The 24000-nt window shown below is 48.4% G+C and overlaps 1 protein-coding gene across 1 annotated transcript in view; it reads left to right on the forward strand.

Moving 5' to 3' along the window:
* snx7 (sorting nexin 7) overlaps positions 1-24000 on the forward strand; it is a 51176-nt gene that overhangs the window by 16084 nt on the left and 11092 nt on the right. The window contains exons 6-8 of the mRNA XM_080514688.1: positions 4068-4267; positions 6212-6298; positions 6754-6906. Coding sequence (XP_080370814.1) covers positions 4068-4267; positions 6212-6298; positions 6754-6906 — 440 coding nt within the window. The remainder of the gene's footprint in view (positions 1-4067; positions 4268-6211; positions 6299-6753; positions 6907-24000) is intronic.

The raw sequence follows: 24000 nt of genomic DNA on the forward strand, positions 1-24000 counted from the left end.
AGCACTTTGTCCCAACACCAGAGGTCAGTGTAGCACTTTGTCCCAACACCAGAGGTCAGTGTAGCACTTTGTCCCAACACCAGAGTCAGTGTAGCACTTTGTCCCAACACCAGAGGTCAGTGTAGCACTTTGTCCCAACACCAGAGGTCAGTGTAGCACTTTGTCCCAACACCAGAGGTCAGTGTAGCACTTTGTCCCAACACCAGAGTCAGTGTAGCACTTTGTCCCAACACCAGAGGTCAGTGTAGCACTTTGTCCCAACACCAGAGTCAGTGTAGCACTTTGTCCCAACACCAGAGGTCAGTGTAGCACTTTGTCCCAACACCAGAGTCAGTGTAGCACTTTGTCCCAACACCAGAGGTCAGTGTAGCACTTTGTCCCAACACCAGAGGTCAGTGTAGCACTTTGTCCCAACACCAGGGGTCAGTGTAGCACTTTGTCCCAACACCAGAGGTCAGTGTAGCACTTTGTCCCAACACCAGTCAGTGTAGCACTTTGTCCCAACACCAGAGGTCAGTGTAGCACTTTGTCCCAACACCAGGGGTCAGTGTAGCACTTTGTCCCAACACCAGAGGTCAGTGTAGCACTTTGTCCCAACACCAGAGGTCAGTGTAGCACTTTGTCCCAACACCAGAGGTCAGTGTAGCACTTTGTCCCAACACCAGGGGTCAGTGTAGCACTTTGTCCCAACACCAGAGGTCAGTGTAGCACTTTGTCCCAACACCAGTCAGTGTAGCACTTTGTCCCAACACCAGAGGTCAGTGTAGCACTTTGTCCCAACACCAGGGGTCAGTGTAGCACTTTGTCCCAACACCAGAGGTCAGTGTAGCACTTTGTCCCAACACCAGAGGTCAGTGTAGCACTTTGTCCCAACACCAGAGTCAGTGTAGCACTTTGTCCCAACAGCAGAGGTCAGTGTAGCACTTTGTCCCAACACCAGAGTCAGTGTAGCACTTTGTCCCAACACCAGAGTCAGTGTAGCACTTTGTCCCAACACCAGAGTCAGTGTAGCACTTTGTCCCAACACCAGGGGTCAGTGTAGCACTTTGTCCCTACACCAGGGGTCAGTGTAGCACTTTGTCCCTACACCAGGGGTCAGTGTAGCACTTTGTCCCAACACCAGAGGTCAGTGTAGCACTTTGTCCCTACACCAGAGGTCAGTGTAGCACTTTGTCCCAACACCAGAGGTCAGTGTAGCACTTTGTCCCAACACCAGGGGTCAGTGTAGCACTTTGCCCCAACAGCAGAGGTCAGTGTAGCACTTTGTCCCAACACCAGGGGTCAGTGTAGCACTTTGCCCCAACAGCAGAGGTCAGTGTAGCACTTTGTCCCTACACCAGAGGTCAGTGTAGCACTTTGTCCCAACACCAGAGGTCAGTGTAGCACTTTGTCCCAACACCAGAGGTCAGTGTAGCACTTTGTCCCAACACCAGAGGTCAGTGTAGCACTTTGTCCCTACACCAGAGGTCAGTGTAGCACTTTGTCCCAACACCAGAGGTCAGTGTAGCACTTTGTCCCAACACCAGGGGTCAGTGTAGCACTTTGCCCCAACAGCAGAGGTCAGTGTAGCACTTTGTCCCAACACCAGGGGTCAGTGTAGCACTTTGTCCCAACACCAGGGGTCAGTGTAGCACTTTGTCCCTACACCAGGGGTCAGTGTAGCACTTTGTCCCAACACCAGAGGTCAGTGTAGCACTTTGTCCCAACACCAGAGGTCACTGTAGCACTTTGTCCCAACACCAGGGGTCAGTGTAGCACTTTGTCCCAACACCAGAGGTCACTGTAGCACTTTGTCCCAACACCAGGGGTCAGTGTAGCACTTTGTCCCTACACCAGGGGTTAGTGTAGCACTTTGTCCCAACACCAGGGGTCAGTGTAGCACTTTGTCCCAACACCAGAGGTCACTGTAGCACTTTGTCCCAACACCAGGGGTCAGTGTAGCACTTTGTCCCAACACCAGAGGTCAGTGTAGCACTTTGTACAACACCAGGGGTCAGTGTAGCACTTTGTCCCAACACCAGGGGTCAGTGTAGCACTTTGTCCCTACACCAGGGGTTAGTGTAGCACTTTGTCCCAACACCAGAGGTCAGTGTAGCACTTTGTCCCAACACCAGAGGTCACTGTAGCACTTTGTCCCAACACCAGGGGTCAGTGTAGCACTTTGTCCCTACACCAGGGGTTAGTGTAGCACTTTGTCCCAACACCAGAGGTCAGTGTAGCACTTTGTCCCAACAGCAGAGGTCACTGTAGCACTTTGTCCCAACACCAGGGGTCAGTGTAGCACTTTGTCCCAACACCAGAGGTCAGTGTAGCACTTTGTCCCTACACCAGGGGTCAGTGTAGCACCAACATTTCAACAAGACAAGCAGTGTGTACAAAGTGGTTGGTGCTAATAGGTGGAGGATTTATACTGCAGAGCAGATATTGAAACTCTGGTCAAGAGTGACGATCGTCACTGACCAATCAGCAGACCGCTGCATTACACAACCGTACCGATGTGCGAGTTAACTCAAGGATGGGTTTGGAAAGGTGGTAATGGTTGGATACGGTACTTTTGGGACTTTCCACAACTGTTGTCAGTCGGATTACTCAAAAACTCATACGTACTGTGCTGGAACATGGTGCGTTATGGAAACAGGGCGAGGGAGTGACCTCTGGTGTCCGGGTGGAGGAGTAACCTCTGGTGGTGTCAGGGTGGAGTGATGACCTGTGGTGGTGTCAGGGTGGAGGAGTGACGTCTGATGTCAGGGTGGAGCGGTGACCTCTGGTGTCCGGGTGGAGGAGTGACCTCTGCTATCACGGTGGAGCAGTGACCTCTGGTGGTGTCAGGATGGAGCGGTGACCTCTGGGGCCAGGGTGGAGCAGTGACCTCTGGTGTCAGGGTGGAGCAGTGACCTCTGCTATCAGGGTGGAGCAGTGACCTCTGGTGGTGTCAGGGTGGAGTAGTGACCTCTGAGGTCAGGGTGGAGCAGTGACCTCTGGTGGTGTCAGGGTGGAGTAGTGACCTCTGGGGTCAGGGTGGAGCAGTGACCTCTGGTGGTGTCAGGATGGAGTAGTGACCACTGGTGTCAGGGTGGAGTAGTGACCTCTGGGGTCAGGGTGGAGCAGTGACCTCTGGTGTCAGGGTGGAGCAGTGACCTCTGCTATCAGGGTGGAGCAGTGACCTCTGGTGGTGTCAGGGTGGAGTAGTGACCACTGGGGTCAGGGTGGAGCTGTGACCTCTGGTGGTGTCAGGGTGGAGTAGTGACCTCTGGGGTCAGGGTGGAGCAGTGACCTCTGTTGTCAGGGTGGAGCAGTGACCTCTGGGGTCAGGGTGGAGCAGGGACCTGTGCTATCAGGGTGGATCAGGGACCTCTGGGGTCAGGGTGGAGTAGTGACCTCTGGGGTCAGGGTGGAGCAGTGACCTCTGTTGTCAGGGCGGAGCAGTGACCTCTGGGGTCAGGGTGGAGCAGGGACCTGTGCTATCAGGGTGGAGCAGGGACCTCTGCTATCAGGGTGGAGCAGTGACCTCTGGGGTCAGGGTGGAGCAGTGACCTCTGTTGTCAGGGCGGAGCAGTGACCTCTGGGGTCAGGGTGGAGCAGGGACCTGTGCTATCAGGGTGGAGCAGGGACCTCTGCTATCAGGGTGGAGCAGTGACCTCTGGGGTCAGGGTGGAGCAGGGACCTCTGCTATCAGGGTGGAGCAGGGACCTGTGGTGGTGTCAGGGTGGAGTAGTGACCACTGGGGTCAGGGTGGAGCTGTGACCTCTGGTGGTGTCAGGGTGGAGTAGTGACCTCTGGGGTCAGGGTGGAGCAGTGACCTCTGGGGTCAGGGTGGAGCAGGGACCTCTGGGGTCAGGGTGGAGCAGTGACCTCTGTTGTCAGGGTGGAGCAGTGACCTCTGGGGTCAGGGTGGAGCAGGGACCTGTGCTATCAGGTGGAGCAGGGACCTCTGCTATCAGGGTGGAGCAGTGACCTCTGGGGTCAGGGTGGAGCAGGGACCTCTGCTATCAGGGTGGAGCAGGGACCTGTGGTGGTGCTGATCTCAGTACCTTCTCAGGGGTTAACGGGGCCGTTGTTGTTCCCAGAGTACCTGGATGAGCTGAAGCAGTACGGCCCCACCTACACCCAGTGGGCGGTGTCAGAGCACCACCTGCATGAGCCCCTGAGGGGCGTGGCCAGCTGTGTGGAGCACTGCAGCAAGGAGACGGAGGATCAGATCCAGCACCTGTCAGAGGTTCTGGTGCCGGCTCTGCACGAGTACGTGTTGTGTGCTGAGACCCTGAAGGTGAGTCTGGATACCCCCCTACCCCACTGATACCCCCCTACCCCACTGATCCCCCCTACCCCACTGATACCCCCCTACCCCACTGATCCCCCCTAACCCACTGATCCCCCCTACCCCACTGATACCCCCCTACCCCACTGATCCCCCCTACCCCACTGATACCCCCTACAACCCTCCTGATACCCCCCTACCCCACTGATACCCCCCTACCCCACTGATCCCCCCCTACCCCACTGATACCCCCCTACCCCACTGATACCCCCTACCCCACTGATACCCCCTACAACCCTCCTGATACCCCCTACAACCCTCCTGATACCCCCCTACCCCACTGATACCCCCCTACCCCACTGATACCCTCTACAACCCTCCTGATACCCTCTACAACCCTCCTGATACCCCCTACAACCCTCCTGATAACCCCCTACAACCCTCCTGATACCCTCTACAACCCTCCTGATGCCCTCTACAACCCTCCTGATACCCTCTACAACCCTCCTGATGCCCTCTACAACCCTCCTGATACCCCCTACAACCCTCCTGATACCCTCTACAACCCTCCTGATGCCCTCTACAACCCTCCTGATACCCTCTACAACCCTCCTGATACCCCCCTACCCCACTGATACCCCCCTACCCCACTGATACCCTCTACAACCCTCCTGATACCCTCTACAACCCTCCTGATACCCCCCTACCCCACTGATACCCTAACAACCCTCCTGATACCCTCTACAACCCTCCTGATACCCCCTACAACCCTCCTGATACCCTCTATAACCCTCCTGATACCCCCTACAACCCTCCTGATACCCTCTACAACCCTCCTGATACTCTCTACAACCCTCCTGATACCCCCTACAACCCCACTGATACCCCCTTACCCCACTGATACCCTAACAACCCTCCTGATACCCTCTATAACCCTCCTGATACCCCCTACAACCCTCCTGATACCCTCTACAACCCTCCTGATACTCTCTACAACCCTCCTGATACCCCCTACAACCCCACTGATACCCCCCTACCCCACTGATACCCTAACAACCCTCCTGATACCCTCTACAACCCTCCTGATACCCCCTACAACCCTCCTGATAACCCCCTACAACCCTCCTGATACCCTCTACAACCCTCCTGATACCCTAACAACCCTCCTGATACCCTCTACAACCCTCCTGATATCCTCTACAACCCTCCTGATACCCTCTACAACCCTCCTGATACCCCCTACAACCCTCCTGATACCCTCTATAACCCTCCTGATACCCCCTACAACCCTCCTGATACCCTCTACAACCCTCCTGATACTCTCTACAACCCTCCTGATACCCCCTACAACCCCACTGATACCCCCTTACCCCACTGATACCCTAACAACCCTCCTGATACCCTCTATAACCCTCCTGATACCCCCTACAACCCTCCTGATACCCTCTACAACCCTCCTGATACTCTCTACAACCCTCCTGATACCCCCTACAACCCCACTGATACCCCCCTACCCCACTGATACCCTAACAACCCTCCTGATACCCTCTACAACCCTCCTGATACCCCCTACAACCCTCCTGATAACCCCCTACAACCCTCCTGATACCCTCTACAACCCTCCTGATACCCTAACAACCCTCCTGATACCCTCTACAACCCTCCTGATATCCTCTACAACCCTCCTGATACCCTCTACAACCCTCCTGATACCCTCTACAACCCTCCTGATGCCCTCTACAACCCTCCTGATGCCCTCTACAACCCTCCTGATACCCTCTACAACCCTCCTGATACCCCCCTACCCCACTGATACCCTCTACAACCCTCCTGATACCCTCTACAACCCTCCTGATACCCCCTACAACCCTCCTGATGCCCCACCTTGTTGCCCCACCATAACCCTACCCTGCTGCAGAGTTTTGACAGAAAGTAAGTTTTGGTTTGTTTCAGGCCGTCCTGAAGAGACGAGACAACGTCCAGGCTGAGCTGGACGCCAAGAGTGAGGCCCTGGGGACCAGGAAGGCGGAGCATGAAGCAGTGAGCACACACACACACACACACACACACACACACACACACACACACACACACACACACACACACACACACACACACTCCCTGGCGGGGCCTGTCCCTGTGGATGTGCAGAGGTGAGGTGTAATGAAGCGAGGGTGTGTGTGTGTGTGTGTGTGTGTGTGTGTGTGTGTGTGTGTGTGTGTGTGTGTGTGTGTGTGTGTGTGTGTGTGTGTGTGTGTGTGTGTGTGTGTGTGTGTGTGTGTGTGTGTGTGTGTGTGTGTGTGTGTGTGTGTGTGTGTGTGTGTGTGTGTGTGTGTGTGTGTTGAATTAAGAGGGACGGAGAGTCATTGTTCTCCTGCGTTAATTAGGAGTGAGAGGGAAGTGGTGTATGCATCTTTCAGGACCTGTTGTGCTTCAGCAACCTGTACAGATGAGGCCCCCCCAGGTCGTCATGTCTCTGTGGTTATGCCTCTCAGCTGCAGGAGGAGGTGGAGGGTCTGGCTGACCGGGTGGAGGCCGCCAACAACGCTCTGCGGGGGGACTGGGGCCGCTGGCAGGACGGCATGAGAACTGACCTCAGATCAGCCTTCGTCTCCACCGCTGAGAAGAACGTGGAGTACTACGAGAAGGTGAACTCCGTTTCTGTAACTGTGCAGCTTCTAGGCTGGTTTCCAGCTGCAGACAGCTGCTGGAAGGTTTGTTTCAATGTTCCACATTGACTCAACCAACATGAGGAACCAGATCGTCTGACTGCAGTTCGTGGTGGATGAGAGCACACACATTAAGGAGCAAGAGGTAAAAACACAATGAAATATAAAGTTAAAGGTGCACAGGAGGATTTTCCCGAATTTTAGAAAAGACCCGCCCTCTCCACCTTTTGAGAAAATGCACATGCGCAACGCTCCACCTGCTCCCGAGACGGAACGCCTACTAGAACGTGACGAGCCCAGTTCTCCTCGTGCACGCTCTGTTTACAAGTCACAAGTTACAAAATAGACGTAGAGAACTTTTACTGGAAGTGATTTGAAATGGATTTCTCCAAATAGAAGCCAAACTTTCCCTGTGGAGTAGAAACTTGGCGACTGAAGCGTCAGTGGGAAGTCCAACCTGGGCTTTCAGCGCCATCGTGTGAAACAATCTCCCAGAAACACTCTGGTCTAGTTTCTCTCTTCCCAAGCCTTTCTCTTCTTCTCATACACTTCCAAGACACGTTTTCTCTTGCGACCCTCTGCCATTTTCAAAGTACCGGTGAGAACTGTGAGCTCGCTGAAGGGTTAGCTCACCATAGACACCTGAAAGCGCGCATGCGCAGAAAGTGAAAACTAATAGATCCACGCTACCCGGGGACGAGCACGTACGACGGCCTTACGTAATATGTCACCAGAATGATTGACAGTTGGGAGGACCAATAGTCTTGATGATCCACCCGGAAAAAGAAAATCCTCCTGTACACCTTTAAGTCTAAACACACACACACACACACACACACACACACACACACACACACACACACACAGTGGGATGGTCATTAAAACGCGAAGAAGAAAAATAGACACTATTTCACATTCACACTGCAGGTCCTGAAGCTCCGATCAGATCTGATGTTTGTGACCGTGTGGTTCCACATATTAGATCAAGTGACTGATTCTCCTGCTGACACTTTCCTACAACGTCAAACACGTGAACTCGTAGTGTTTTACAAACTCCAGGCTGCTTCTGAACCGAGTGTCACTGTGAAGATGATGACGTATGTTTGACTCTGATGTCACGGTGGTTCACCAAACAGGGTTTTTAGTCGGCGGAGGAGGAGAAGGCTCACAATTCCATCTTCTGCAGAAGTCATGTGACCTGGTCAGCTGACCACGGTGCTGGACTTTCCTCCTGCCGGTCGCCTCCATGCTTCTCATTTCTTCACTGCGTGTTCACCATGAGACTAATGAGCTCCATGGTCGCAGGTTTGATGACGTCAGAGCGTCGGCCTGGTTCTGGTGACACGGTGGTCACATGGCCACAGACATGATTTATTTCCACATGTGAATGAGGCCTGGATCTCTTCTCTAAATATCTGGAAGCATGAGTCGTTTTCCTGTTTACATTGTCATTAATTTTAAACTCAAAGATCATGACGTTGAGTGACATTGTTGAGTTCCAAGCAGTACAGACGTTCTATAAAGCAAGTTACAGATTGTTACCAAACCAAATCCATAAGAAGGTTCCCAGATCGTACTGGTCGTTATAAATAACCCTGAAAAGTTTTAGCCTGACAGTTAAAGGTGTACAATTGTGGAATAAAGTAGAGATGGAGTTGAAACTGTGTTTCTTTTGAAATATACAGAGAGGAAGAAATGCATTGCCACTATGGGGAGCAGTAGGATCAACTTGTGTGCGTGTGTGCGTGCGTGCGTGTGTGTGTGTGTGTGTGTGTGTGTGTGTCTGTTTTAATATAGTCATTTGCAATGTAATAAGTTCTCTTTTGTTGATGTCTTGTTCTTTTATACCAGTGTAACATGTCATTTTTTATTGCACTGAATCTGGCAGCAGGCCCTCAGAAGCTTCTGGCTTCAGCCCGCTGCTTTTGAGCAGAATGTTTACTGCTCAAATAAACAGATAAATAAAGATCTGATCTGTGACACAAGAGCAAAATATCAGAATTGACTCACCGACAGTGGAAGTGCAGCCTGATTGAATAGCAGAGTGTGTTTGTTTGTTTAATTCTTGTATTTCTGTGTGTCTGATGTTTATGACTCAACTTTAGTAACGTGTGGTGTTTCAGTCAGGGCCAGCAGTAACAAAGTACCCCCCCCCCCCCGCCACACATTATGTCCTCTAGTAAAAACACAATCAGAATCCAACGTAAGGCCACTACCATGCACCAGTACTTAATCCACACCAACATGACAGCTGATCAACAACCACAACACATCAACACACTGCAGCTTCGCCATCAGACCATTTTCTAGTGTTTCCAACAGGTTTGCACGGAGAGTGGGGGGGGGGGGGGGGGTCAAAACCTGGGAGCTTCAACCAATCAGTGACTCAATTCATTGCAGCTATCGGCTGCACTGAGGAGCTCAGGATGCAAGGCATGATGGGAATTCATGTTTTGTGTTGTTGGAGGTTATTGTGGGTTGTTGTTGGGCTTGGTGTTGTGTTGATTGTGTTTATGTGTTTTTGTTCCCCAGTTTAGGGAGTCATTATTTCATCTAGTTTATTTTGGTTTGTTAGAATGTTGGTGTGCAACCATGAGTGATGAAGGTGTTGTGTGGAGTGTCGTCCGCTCTGAAGTTCCGGTTGCGAAGTTAGAGTTGTCAAAATAAAAGCTTCTGGTTGTTCAGCTGTCAAATAGCAGTCTGGAGTAGAGCAATTCTTCCATATATAAGGTGCACCGGGTTATAAGGCGCACTGGCAGCTTTTGAGAAAATTTGAGGTATTTAGGTGCCTTATAGTGCGGAGAATACGGTACTTGTCTGTCAGTGTGCAGGATTGTATGGGAAACACAACTTTACAATAACAAGCAGCACCAAATGCCAACAGCAGCACCAGTCTAATCCAGAGAAAGTAAAAACAAACCATCACCATCACTTGTAGATTAAATCATCCTGCTGTAAAATGCTGACAAAGTCTTTGTTGGTCTGAGTTTAGCTCATCATTTCTGGTTGTCGCTATTCTTCTACTCACTATTTACATTTCTTCTACAAAGCAGGTCCTCTAAGTCAGTGTTTTTCACCACTGCTCCGCGGCTCACTGGTGTTTCCTCCAGATCTCGTCAGCTGAGCAGTGGGAAATGATCACATTTCACATTTTTTCTAAAAGTCATTTGCTCTCACAGCGACAGTGTGTTGCAGAGTAATCATGTCTAAATACTCTTCACCACTAGAGGGCAGCACAGAACTTTGCCAGTGAAATGTAAAGTGACAGACGTCAGTGTGGTTCATCTCCACCTCCTGCTACCATCTTGTATCAAAGTACTGTGTCAGTGACAGTGATGGAGAAGTTTTTGAAAAGGAAGAATGTGAACCAGGATCTCAGCTCTTCATCCATCAGGTCCAGGTTTCACACTGAGGGAGGCACTATTAAAAAAAGTCCTTGCTTTCTGGATTTACTGGATTCCTGTTGATAAAACTTTGATGAGAAAGACTTTATATTGTTAATAGAGGTTGCAGAGATTAACATTTTAACATTTTCAGGTGGAGGTGTGACTCCAGACTTTTCCAAACAAAAAAGTGTTCCTCGGCTCAAAAAGGTTGAAAACACTGCTCTATGTATCGTGGATCTGGATGTTAAATCAGCCTCCATCACTCCAGAGGAGCAGATAACAGAGCGTCATCACCACCTGCCCACGAGCCAATCAGTCAAGCTCATTTCAATGACCACACCCAGACCAGCACTAGAAACTCTGCTGGCCCTGAGGCGGTCCGTCAATAACACATCAACATCTGATTGGCTGATGATCCTGTCACTCAACATTTTAACCCAATAGCAGGTCCAGCTTCCACCAGACGGGGGCTGTGAAGTTACTGCTGCTGCCCCCCCCCCCCCCCCCCCCCCCCCCAGCAGAGGAAAGGAGCTGTGATGCATTTAGAGGACATAGGAGATTTGAGCTCCACAAAATATAACCAGTTGTCTTCTGGATAAAGTTGCTAAAGTCACTAATTGATTCCAGACACAGATTTCAGACTCACTTTTTAATTGTTTAAAAAAAAACAAAAAAAAAAAACATTTTGGACAGGGCTAGCAGTGCTAGCACTGCTAGCCCTGACTGCACACCACTGCAGATGAAGCAGCTGTAAATGAAAGCTCAGTGCTGAGCTGAGCTGGTGGTGTTGAGACTCTGCATCAGGCTGGATTAGTGCTGTGAGAAGGTTTCCTCTAGCACTCAGCAGGTTTGAGCTCTGCTAGTCAACACAGTGACGCCGGTGAAGGTTTGACCTCCATCAGTGGTTCTCAATTATTTTCTGTCAGGCCCCCCCAGAGGACAAAAAAATTTTCAGCCCCCCCCGAATTGTACTACCATTGAGAACCTGATAATATTTATTTATTTATCTGTATAAACCACTGTATGAGTTGCTGCACCAGCATTCTGCATACAATCGCCTGATTATCAAAATAAATTAATAAAACGAGCTGGAGGCCCTTTTTTTATCGTTCAAGCATGAATAAAGACACTAATACTGAAAGTTGCACCTGCCTCACGCCCCCCCCTGACACCCCACCACGCCCCCCCCAGGGGGGCTCGCCCCACCATTTGAGAAGCACTGACCTACATAGACCTTCAAAATGGAAACATCAGCTGTTAGTCGGTCGGGGACACAACGTAGTAGCCTGATGTTATTCCAGTCAACAAACCTCAGTGTGATTTCCATAAAGAGAGCGAGTTGCAGTGGATTAGTGGGCAGGCGGAGAGCTGGAGGAAGAGCTGGAGAGCAGCAGGACGATGGTGGAAATCTCCTGGCTCTGCTGCCTCCCGCAGCGCCAGCCTGGAGCTCTGCCAGCAGGGGGCAGCACAGCTTTGCATTTATTTTGCTCACTTTAATGTGGAACCAGAAATCACATTGACACGTTGGCACCAGGAACAAGGATGTTTTTCGGTGGACTGGAGGCTATGAGGAGGCGTTTGTTAGACCAGGTCGCTCCTTTCTGAGAGGAAGACGGACAAAACATTCCATCTGGAGAGCCACACTTTTAGAAACACGTCTCATAATACTTTTGTCATGCTTTTATTTGAAAGACATTTATTATATGGAATTTATGGAATATGAGGACAAGGAGAATTATTTATATTTCATTCCAGATGTATCCTTGTTGTTTTAACGGCCTCGGTCCTTTATGTGTTTTAGCTGTTTTTGTTTGTTTGGGGGTTTTTTGTTGTATTTGCTGTGTCGGACTTTCATCGTAGATTTTCATTGTTTTTCAAGTGGCTACAACTTGTTTTACGTTTTACTCCATGCTTGCATTCCATTTGTGCTGGTGAATATTTCACAAATCAAATGGATCCTAAAGGTCGTTGTGTTGAGCGCTCACTAGCAGATGAGTGTGTTGGTGTTGCATGATTGCAGATGTTTGCACTGACTGCATGAGCAACGAGTCATCGTTTTTGGTGTTTACAAGATGCAAGTGCGTTTGTATGCAGGTGTGTGAAGGTGAAACGTTTTGAAACTACTGAGCTGGTTAAAGGAGGAAATCCATGAAATGTGCTGCCGACACAACAGTTCCTGGTCATTGTAGCACAAGTCCTAGTCGGTGTGTGGACAGTCGTCAGTCTGTGTGTCTGAAGTGAGATTTCTCAATGCGCAAGACAATCCCTGAACTAGAAATGGGATTTCTGGCTCTTTGAAGCCTGTGAATGTGTTACTTAGTTTTGGTCGCGTTGTTACTGTAACTACCAAGTAGCGTCCCTGCCAGAGGCAGGATATCATGAAGGGACTTCTCTGAGGCTGCTGCATGAGCTCTCATTCACTAAGAAGTGGAGAAAGGGAAGGAGATGAAGGACTTTCTTCAAACACCGACTGTGGACACATTACTGGTAGAAAACCAGTAGAAAGTCAATCTAGAAGAACATGGGACCTTCAAAGGAAGTATATTTTAGGATATGTTCTTGTTTCTCTTGGATACATGTTTATTTGACCTGCCACCTGATGGCCTGCAGATGGCGCAACTTCCAACAGGGGTACAGAGCAACACTCAGCTGGGAAAGGTTAAAGAGTAGTAATCATCATCATCATCATCATCATCATCATCTGCGCTCCAGTGTCAACTGCTCAATAATCATACATTTCATTTATCCTATCCTGTTTGACTCGACCTCCCATAGTGGGGTGTGTGTGTGTGTGTGTGTGTGTGTGTGTGTGTGTGTGTGTGTGTGTGTGTGTGTGTGTGTGTGTGTGTGTGTGTGTGTGTGTGTGTGTGCGTGTGCGTGTGTGTGTCAGGGACTGTAAAGTTTTCTTTTCAGAGTCACAAAGCTTGTTTAAGTTCTGCACGTCATTCACTTCCCTCGTTGCTCAGGAAGGACGTTCCTGTTGTCGCAGCTCCTCTCAGACTAATTCTGCACTCTGTCATCTGCACCATGAACGTCTGAGCGCTCAATGACTCTTCGCCCTCAGAAAACCAGCCTCGTTTCCCGTCTCAGACCTGATCAATGCTTCTTCAGTAACCAGAAAGAGAAAGAAAGTCAGTGTATATTGATGGCAGATAGATCCCCTCGCCCACTTGTTTCCCTCTCGGTCTCGTCGGTGCTTGTGTCTCTGATGAAACGGCTCTGGAAGGCAAGTTTGTCTTGAAGCGAACAAAACGACGTCTGATCTGAGAGCTGGTTGACGACGCGCCGATCGGTCGTTTGCTGAAGGTTGGACCACGTCGGCTCGGCCTCACGTTGTACATCAGTTGTTGTGGAGCCACTGCTCAACCTGTCAATCCCACTACTTCAATATGAGACCAGGACGTCTGTCCTGATGTCTTATTGCATATACATTGTACAATACTCCATCAGTCACTGTATCATTGATTCATGTTGACCTGGTTCCTGTTGACATGAATGCAGATGTTCAGTGAGCAGCTGTAAAGTCCTGCACTGATCAGGATGAAGTGGGACGTACCGGAGTGGAGCGCTCACTCTGGAACCTTCCTGTCTTCATCTCTTCCTTGTCATTGCTGCCGTCGTCATGCCAACAGCACTGAAAACAATACTCACAAATTGGCATTATGACTCCACATTTCACAGTTTGACTAAATCCAGTGGATGAATCTCTGTGGTTTTGAAGAATCTTTGGGTGAAAATGTCCTTCCTGATTATGAAATTGTACCTTGATTGTTGGTTGAACTGATTCTCATCATACACATTCAGAGATTGTTCCTCCCGTCCACACGGCATTGTTTGTGAGTCTTTCTCCTCCTGCACCTGAGTTAATTATAGCTCCAGATACCTGCTGCTTCCTGGCACACTTTGAGTCCTGGGAGAGAGTTCCTTCTGAATCAGCAGCTCATGTTTCCAAATGTATTCAGGAGGTTTTCATCTGAGGAGTTTGAATGGCTTCACACTCCACTGTGTGTTCTCACACTCCTGCACTCCAGAACACATTATCCTTCAGAGGATTCTTTGGATCAGTCCTGAGGAAGAGTCGGAGATCTTGTGGCTGCCATGATATGTCCTCTCTAATGTTGCTGAGGCTCTGGTACCACTTGTGTAACGCCGGTTCATCAGTAAACAGAACCCCCCCCTCCAGCGTGTTGCTCCAACATGTTTCCTATATCCTGGATCATGTGGTCGTCTTCTTTCCCTGTTTCAGATGTAATGCTGAAGCTTTTAGTGGATGTTAATTGAAGTGACTTTCTGCCCAGGAATCTGAAGTGTTGAGTTTCACCGTCACTTTGTGTGGCTAACATGCTGTTTGGTTCAACACAGCTTCACCAGCAGAACAGCTTCTTTTTGTTACCTTCCGGAATCCCATCTCTGAAGTGTTCTTCAGTCTGCTGCGTGGATGTGCAGTGTGGAGTGGTGTGGCTCGGTCCATTGGGGATGCTGGTGAACTGGAGCTGATGCGTCCTCATCATCTCCCCGATCAGTCGGGATGATGACATCACATTCATTTCAGGAGCTCATTTGGCTGAACTCTCCCCAGCAGAGCAGCTTTCAATAAACGTGAATTACAGTCCGTCCTACTGGGTGACCTGGAGCCGGCCGTTGGCTTTGTTATTCTGCAGCAGATGTGGGCGAGCGTGGCCACGGGGCCCCTGAATGATTTATTGGTGCGCGGCGCACAGTTGGCCGATCACAATCTAATAAGACACCTGCACCTGGGAGGGATTCAGGAAGGAGGAAGAGGGCTGAGGGGATCTTTGTATGAGAGGAAGAGATTTAAAGAACCGAGTGGGAGAGTCAGAAATCACACAGAACCAGGTCAAACTAGCCACTTCCTGGAAGACACCTTCAGGACTGGGAGGTTTTTATCACTGCACTAACAGACGATACAAATTAGTTTTGTTTTGTTTGTCCCAGAAAGTCTCGAATATGAGGAGCTGACTTCACATCATAAACACTATCGTGGCTCCCGGAGTGTTGCTGCATCGGCAGTGACTGTAGAGAAACCAGTGACACAATGCTGCATCAGGCATGAAGTGTTTTTAACGTCCAGACATGATTGTTGACGGCTCTTCACGTGGTCTGAGTGGTTCCATGGATCTTTCTCCTCCTCTGGTTTCAGAGTTCTCCTTCAGACTGGATCAGGTCTTCATGTGCGTTTCCACCCTGCAGCTCAGTGTTCCACAAACCTCCATGTAGCTCCACCCGTCCTGGTGGAGATCTGAAGTCTGTCTCTCAAGAAAGTACAGATTCTTCTTTCAGTTTGGAGCCAGACTGAACCCACTGTTTCTTTTTCTTTTGATGGCATTGTTGTTTCCGGACTATCTGTAAATTGCAACGGCTTAGTCTCACTTCCTCTGACCAGGTCAGTCGTCTGCAACCATGAGTCACGGCCACTCATTCATGCTCGCACGCAGCTCCATAATTATTCTATTTACACAATCATTGCCTGCCAGGTTGTTTGAGTGAACCCTGAAGTCACCTGTGGTCATGTGACGAGTTTCCAGGCGACTGCACTTGGTGGAATGTGAGGCAGCAGTGCACGTGGTGCAGTGATTCTCAGCACTGAGGCTGAACTGCCACACATCAGACCGGACCAGGAGGATGTGCCTCCATGATCCTTGCCACAGCATCAGTTCCCATGGTTACCAGCTTCTTATTATTTGACACCATCTTCTCAGCACAGAAGTAAATCTCAGCTCGTATTTTTAGACCGATTCCACAAAACGGGAATCCTCACACCAGAAGGAAAATCCTGAAAAGCAAAGAGCTGCTGGATTAAAACACTGGATTCTCTGAAGGTTCCCCTCAGTGAGCTGCTGCGGTGTCACCTCCACCGTGCGCTCTGTGAACTGTACCAGCAGAAACAGCTTCAAAATCACAACTCGGCAACATTTAACACGTGTTAACTGTTGTCCTACATATAATGCTGAGCTCAGCTTGTAAATTCAGAAGGTTGCTGCTAGGGACATACAAGGAGCGACAATAGGATCTTACAGCACAACAATGCTGCTTCCTAATGAAAAGTAACGAGTTCCTCGGTGAGGCAGCATCACTATTCAGTCAGTGCAACACATGTTTTAATGTCTGTTCATGTGCTCATGTGATATTAATGTGTTCACTGTCCCATATCTACCTTTATTAACGTTCCACCAGATAAACAAATGCTGCGCTCGTTCACGTGTCATTGTTGCGTGACAAATAAATCTTGTCACACAGGTCTGCAACACTTCATGACCAAAAAGGCCTTTTCATCATTTGCACCAAATAGAATTTGTCTGGAGCCACAAATTAATTATTAATTATATAATAATTAATTATCTGGAATAAAGCATAAACGTTGAATAAAAGTACTATATATATAAGCAAAGGTGGCATTAATGGTGTGTCTCAGGTACAGTTCATTTATATTTTATTAAATGTTTAGCTGTTGTTTTTTCCATGTATCATCTCATTTTAGTCATTTTACACATCTTGGCTATTTTAGCCTCTTTAGCTAGTTAGCTGTTTACAACTGCTCTGTGTTTCCTAATGGTTCAAGCAGTTTTAGCTATGTTGGCCATTTTTATCTTTTTGTCTTCGTTTTATCACGAAGCAGAGCTCAGCGAGACCCTATTGGATTATTAGGGTCCGAGCACTGAAACTGCCGAAGGACCGTATTGAATTGGTAAAGATTATAATAATAGTTATTATTATTATTATTATTATTATTATTATTATTATCTCTTATAATTTTGTCATTATGGGAAAATGTGTTTTTGAGGGTCTTAACAGATATGACTTTTTGTGACACTTTGCACAGCCTTACAAATTTGGTAATTTTGAGAAATAGCCTGTGACTGGAAAAATGGCTCAATGGCTCCACCTGGAAAAATGTGAAAAAGTCTGCCCCCAGGTGCCTTGCCACCGAGGAGCTTCACAACTACCTCGGTGACTTCAGCTTGGGAAATGGACGAGTCCACCTCTGAGAACCCAGTCTCTGCTTCCTCAATGGAAGACGTGGTGGTGGGATTGAGGAGGTCCTCGAAGTATTCCTTCCACCGCCCGACGATATCCCCAGTTGAGGTCAACAGCTCCCCACTTCCACTGTAAACAGTGTTGGTGGAGAACTGCTTCCCCCGCCTGAGGCGCCGGACGGTTTGCCAGAATTTCCTCTGTGGCGAGCCGAAAGTCCTCCTCCATGGCCTCTCCGAACTCCTCCCAGACCCCAGTTTTTGCCTCCACCACAGCCCGGGCTGCAGCTCGCTTGGCCTGCCGGTACCTGTCGATTGCCTCGGGAGTCCTATGGGCTAACAGTGCCCGGTAGGACTCCTTCTTCAGCTTGACGGCATCCCTTACTTCCGGTTTCCACCACCGGGTTCGGGGATTGCCGCCACGACAGGCGCCAGAGACCCTGCGGCCACAGCTCCGAGCAGCAGCTTCAACAATGGAAGTGGAGAACATGGTCCACTCGGACTCAATGTCTCCAACCTCCCCCGGGATCTGTGAGAAGCTCTCCCGGAGGTGGGAGTTGAAGGCTGCGTGGACGGAGGGCTCGGCCAGATGTTCCCAACAGACCGTCATAACACGTTTGGGCCTGCCGAGTCTATCCGGCCTCCTCCCAGTCCAGCGCATCCAACTCACCACCAGGTGGTGATCAGTTGACAGCTCTGCCCCTCTCTTTACCCGAGTGTCCAAGACATGCGGCCGGAGATCAGATGACACGACCACAAAGTCTATCATTGACCTCCGGCCTAGGGTGTCCTGGTGCCACGTGCACTTATGGACACCCCTGTGCTCGAACATGGTGTTCGTTATGGACAAACTGTGACTGGCACAGAAGTCCAATAACAGAACACCACTCGGGTTCAGATCGGGGAGGCCGTTCCTCCCAATCACCCCCTTCCAAGTCTCGCTGTCATTGCCCACGTGGGCGTTGAAGTCCCCCAGGAGAACAATGGAGTCCCCAGTTGGGGCACTATCCAGCACCCCTCCCAGGGACTCCAAGAAGGTTGGGTACTCTGAACTGCTGTTCGGTGCATAGGCCGAGACAACAGTCAGAGACCTGTTCCCTACTTGTAGGCGTAGGGACGCAACCCTCTCGTTCACCGGGGTGAACTCCAACACATGGCGGCTGAGCTGTGGGGCAATAAGCAAGCCCACTCCAGCCCGCCGCCTTACACCGCGGGCAACTCCAGAGAAGTGGAGTGTCCAGCCCCTGTGGAGGAGCTGGGTTCCAGAGTCCAAGCTGTGAGTGGAGGTGAGCCCGACTATATCTAGACGGTATCTCTCAACCTCCCTCACAAGCTGAGGCTCCTTCTTGGTGACGGGTCAGACTAAAAGCAGTTCAACACACCCTATGGACAAACGTCAAAAGAGAGGAGAGATGTCGACCGGCGAGGGGCAGTCGGGGCCCCACCATGGAGCCAGGCCCGGGGTCGAGGCTCGTTTGTGAGCGCCTGGAGGCCGGGTTCTTGCCCACAGGACTCGGCCGGGCTCAGCCCGAAGGGACGACGCGGGCCCCTCCTCCTCTTCCTCCTGTGGGCCCCCCACCTACAGAGGCTGCCGTAGGGGTCGGGTTCAGTGTGGATTGGGTGGCAGTCGACGGCCTCCACGCCCCGATCCCCGGACACATTAGGACCTCTTTAGGCAATACAATGTTATTTAGAGAGCTGTCTGCTAGCAGAGAGGATCCAATCATATCATCTGCCCAGTCTTGACCAGTCCGGTTTATTTTAGTGACCAGTATCATTCTTTTTTGCCAGCAGGGGGACATTCTCAACATTAAACAGCTTAAATGAGCTGCTTTACCTTATACAACTGCTTTTAAAGACCGTTTGAATTTAAACTCCCTTTATTTTTCTCCCATTTCTTTTCCTTTGTCACTTTTTAATCTCCTTTTCTTGTTTTATCCACTTTTAGCAATTCTCAGCTATTCTTGCTCTTTTAGTTGTTTTACTTAATTTTACTTCTTTTCGTCCTGGAGATTATATTAAATGACATTATATTACATTAGATTCCACCCATTTTAAAAATCGGTGTGGAATGCAAATAAGATTATAATGAAAACAAATATTTATTCCCATGGCATATTGTGGAAGCTTGATAGAACCGCTGCAAAGGAGCTGAAGAGCCACAAAGCTCCGGAGCCGCAGGTTGAAAACCCCTGACCTGTTCGAATGAGCTTCTCTGGGAAAATGCATCTTCATGGTAACAGGGCTCCGTACTTCCAGTGTTTCTCTTTGTTTGTCAGTCCTCAATGCATGAACCGTCAAGCTTTCTACAAGTTGATTGGTGACAAACTGACTCCTCCCTCTCGTGCCTCGAAGATATCTGCAGACTGAGTATCAAAATAAAGACACGTTCACGTGAAGCATGAATGAATGTGATTTTAACTTGGTCAGACTGTCAGAAATAATTAACGGCATGACGAGAGGGTTCCTGTAACCTGGAGCAAACTCTGTCGCAGCTGTCGGCTCCAGAATAAACTGGAATAAATTAGAGGAATGTGAGCTTTTCATGTTAAGAGTAATTAGTGTGTACACACACACACACACACACACACACACACACACACACACACACTCTCAGATCCGTGTCTCCACACTCATTTTTAGGTCACAACACAGCAGCTGCTAGAAGAGGAAGCTCTCACATTATTATGTTCATTCAACTGAGAACAACAGCAATATGTTCTCAATGTAATCTGAGTACTCAGACCTGATGCGAGGGTTGAGAGATGAAGTGAATCACTCGCCATCTGCTCAAGTGTACAGATCAGGTGAACCATGAGTTCAGCGTGATGCTTTGAGTTCCTTGTGGAGGCCAGCAGGTTGTTGATGTGGACAGTCTGAGGATGTGACCTCGAAGTGACCAGAGGAAGTTCTGTGACTCTGATGACCTCTGACTGGACGGAGGGTGTCCATGTGGTCCGCCGGAGCCTGGCGCTGGCGGAGCGTCTGCTCCGGTGCAGGGGACAGTGAATGGGTGCTGCTGAGGGAGGTGGGCTCGGTGCAGGATCCATCAAGAGACGGCTTCTTCTTCACAAACGTTCTGTTTCCTCCTGCAGACAACTTGGATCCTCTCAACTCAAGTTTAAGGAATCCATGTCTGTCTTGAGTAGGAGCGTTAGACCCCGTTCACACAACAATAACGAGTGTATGTGCTAAACGTTCTTCATTCTAGCTCCGTTCACACAACAATAACGAGTGTATGTGCTAAACGTTCTTCATTCTGGCTCCGTTCACACAACAATATACGAGTGTATGTGCTAAACGTTCTTCATTCTGGCTCCGTTCACACAACAATAACGAGTGTATGTGCTAAACGTTCTTCATTCTGGCTCCGTTCACACAACAATATACGAGTGTATGTGCTAAACGTTCTTCATTCTAGCTCCGTTCACACAACAATAACGAGTGTATGTGCTAAACGTTCTTCATTCTAGCTCCGTTCACACAACAATAACGAGTGTATGTGCTAAACGTTCTTCATTCTGGCTCCGTTCACACAACAATAACGAGTGTATGTGCTAAACGTTCTTCATTCTAGCTCCGTTCACACAACAATAACGAGTGTATGTGCTAAACGTTCTTCATTCTAGCTCCGTTCACACAACAATAACGAGTGTATGTGCTAAACGTTCTTCATTCTAGCTCCGTTCACACAACAATAACGAGTGTATGTGCTAAACGTTCTTCATTCTAGCCCCGTTCACACAACAATAACGAGTGTATGTGCTAAACGTTCTTCATTCTAGCCCCGTTCACACAACAATAACGAGTGTATGTGCTAAACGTTCTTCATTCTGGCTCCGTTCACACAACAATATACGAGTGTATGTGCTAAACGTTCTTCATTCTAGCTCCGTTCACACAACAATAACGAGTGTATGTGCTAAACGTTCTTCATTCTAGCTCCGTTCACACAACAATAACGAGTGTATGTGCTAAACGTTCTTCATTCTGGCTCCGTTCACACAACAATAACGAGTGTATGTGCTAAACGTTCTTCATTCTGGCTCCGTTCACACAACAATAACGAGTGTATGTGCTAAACGTTCTTCATTCTAGCTCCGTTCACACAACAATAACGAGTGTATGTGCTAAACGTTCTTCATTCTAGCTCCGTTCACACAACAATAACGAGTGTATGTGCTAAACGTTCTTCATTCTAGCTCCGTTCACACAACAATAACGAGTGTATGTGCTAAACGTTCTTCATTCTAGCCCCGTTCACACAACAATAACGAGTGTATGTGCTAAACGTTCTTCATTCTAGCTCCGTTCACACAACAATAACGAGTGTATGTGCTAAACGTTCTTCATTCTAGCTCCGTTCACACAACAATAACGAGTGTATGTGCTAAACGTTCTTCATTCTAGCTCCGTTCACACAACAATGATGAGTGTATGTGCTAAACGTTCTTCATTCTAGCTCCGTTCACACAACAATAACGAGTGTATGTGCTAAACGTTCTTCATTCTAGCTCCGTTCACACAACAATAACGAGTGTATGTGCTAAACGTTCTTCATTCTAGCTCCGTTCACACAACAATAACGAGTGTATGTGCTAAACGTTCTTCATTCTAGCTCCGTTCACACAACAATAACGAGTGTATGTGCTAAACGTTCTTCATTCTAGCCCCGTTCACACAACAATAACGAGTGTATGTGCTAAACGTTCTTCATTCTAGCTCCGTTCACACAACAATAACGAGTGTATGTGCTAAACGTTCTTCATTCTAGCTCCGTTCACACAACAATAACGAGTGTATGTGCTAAACGTTCTTCATTCTAGCTCCGTTCACACAACAATGATGAGTGTATGTGCTAAACGTTCTTCATTCTAGCTCCGTTCACACAACAATAACGAGTGTATGTGCTAAACGTTCTTCATTCTAGCTCCGTTCACACAACAATAACGAGTGTATGTGCTAAACGTTCTTCATTCTAGCTCCGTTCACACAACAATAACGAGTGTATGTGCTAAACGTTCTTCATTCTAGCTCCGTTCACACAACAATAACGAGTGTATGTGCTAAACGTTCTTCATTCTGGCTCCGTTCACACAACAATGATGAGTGTATGTGCTAAACGTTCTTCATTCTGGCTCCGTTCACACAACAATATACGAGTGTATGTGCTAAACGTTCTTCATTCTGGCTCCGTTCACACAACAATAACGAGTGTATGTGCTAAACGTTCTTCATTCTGGCTCCGTTCACACAACAATATACGAGTGTATGTGCTAAACGTTCTTCATTCTAGCTCCGTTCACACAACAATAACGAGTGTATGTGCTAAACGTTCTTCATTCTAGCTCCGTTCACACAACAATAACGAGTGTATGTGCTAAACGTTCTTCATTCTGGCTCCGTTCACACAACAATAACGAGTGTATGTGCTAAACGTTCTTCATTCTAGCTCCGTTCACACAACAATGATGAGTGTATGTGCTAAACGTTCTTCATTCTAGCTCCGTTCACACAACAATAACGAGTGTATGTGCTAAACGTTCTTCATTCTAGCTCCGTTCACACAACAATAACGAGTGTATGTGCTAAACGTTCTTCATTCTAGCTCCGTTCACACAACAATAACGAGTGTATGTGCTAAACGTTCTTCATTCTAGCCCCGTTCACACAACAATAACGAGTGTATGTGCTAAACGTTCTTCATTCTAGCTCCGTTCACACAACAATAACGAGTGTATGTGCTAAACGTTCTTCATTCTAGCTCCGTTCACACAACAATAACGAGTGTATGTGCTAAACGTTCTTCATTCTAGCTCCGTTCACACAACAATGATGAGTGTATGTGCTAAACGTTCTTCATTCTAGCTCCGTTCACACAACAATAACGAGTGTATGTGCTAAACGTTCTTCATTCTAGCTCCGTTCACACAACAATAACGAGTGTATGTGCTAAACGTTCTTCATTCTAGCTCCGTTCACACAACAATAACGAGTGTATGTGCTAAACGTTCTTCATTCTAGCTCCGTTCACACAACAATAACGAGTGTATGTGCTAAACGTTCTTCATTCTGGCTCCGTTCACACAACAATGATGAGTGTATGTGCTAAACGTTCTTCATTCTGGCTCCGTTCACACAACAATGATGAGTGTATGTGCTAAACGTTCTTCATTCTGGCTCCGTTCACACAACAATATACGAGTGTATGTGCTAAACGTTCTTCATTCTGGCTCCGTTCACACAACAATATACGAGTGTATGTGCTAAACGTTCTTCATTCTAGCTCCGTTCACACAACAATAACGAGTGTATGTGCTAAACGTTCTTCATTCTAGCTCCGTTCACACAACAATAACGAGTGTATGTGCTAAACGTTCTTCATTCTGGCTCCGTTCACACAACAATAACGAGTGTATGTGCTAAACGTTCTTCATTCTGGCTCCGTTCACACAACAATAACGAGTGTATGTGCTAAACGTTCTTCATTCTGGCTCCGTTCACACAACAATGATGAGTGTATGTGCTAAACGTTCTTCATTCTAGCTCCGTTCACACAACAATAACGAGTGTATGTGCTAAACGTTCTTCATTCTAGCTCCGTTCACACAACAATAACGAGTGTATGTGCTAAACGTTCTTCATTCTGGCTCCGTTCACACAACAATAACGAGTGTATGTGCTAAACGTTCTTC

Source organism: Blennius ocellaris (genome assembly GCF_963422515.1).
Source record: "Blennius ocellaris genome assembly, chromosome: 19".
NCBI classification, from domain to species: Eukaryota; Metazoa; Chordata; class Actinopteri; order Blenniiformes; family Blenniidae; genus Blennius; species Blennius ocellaris.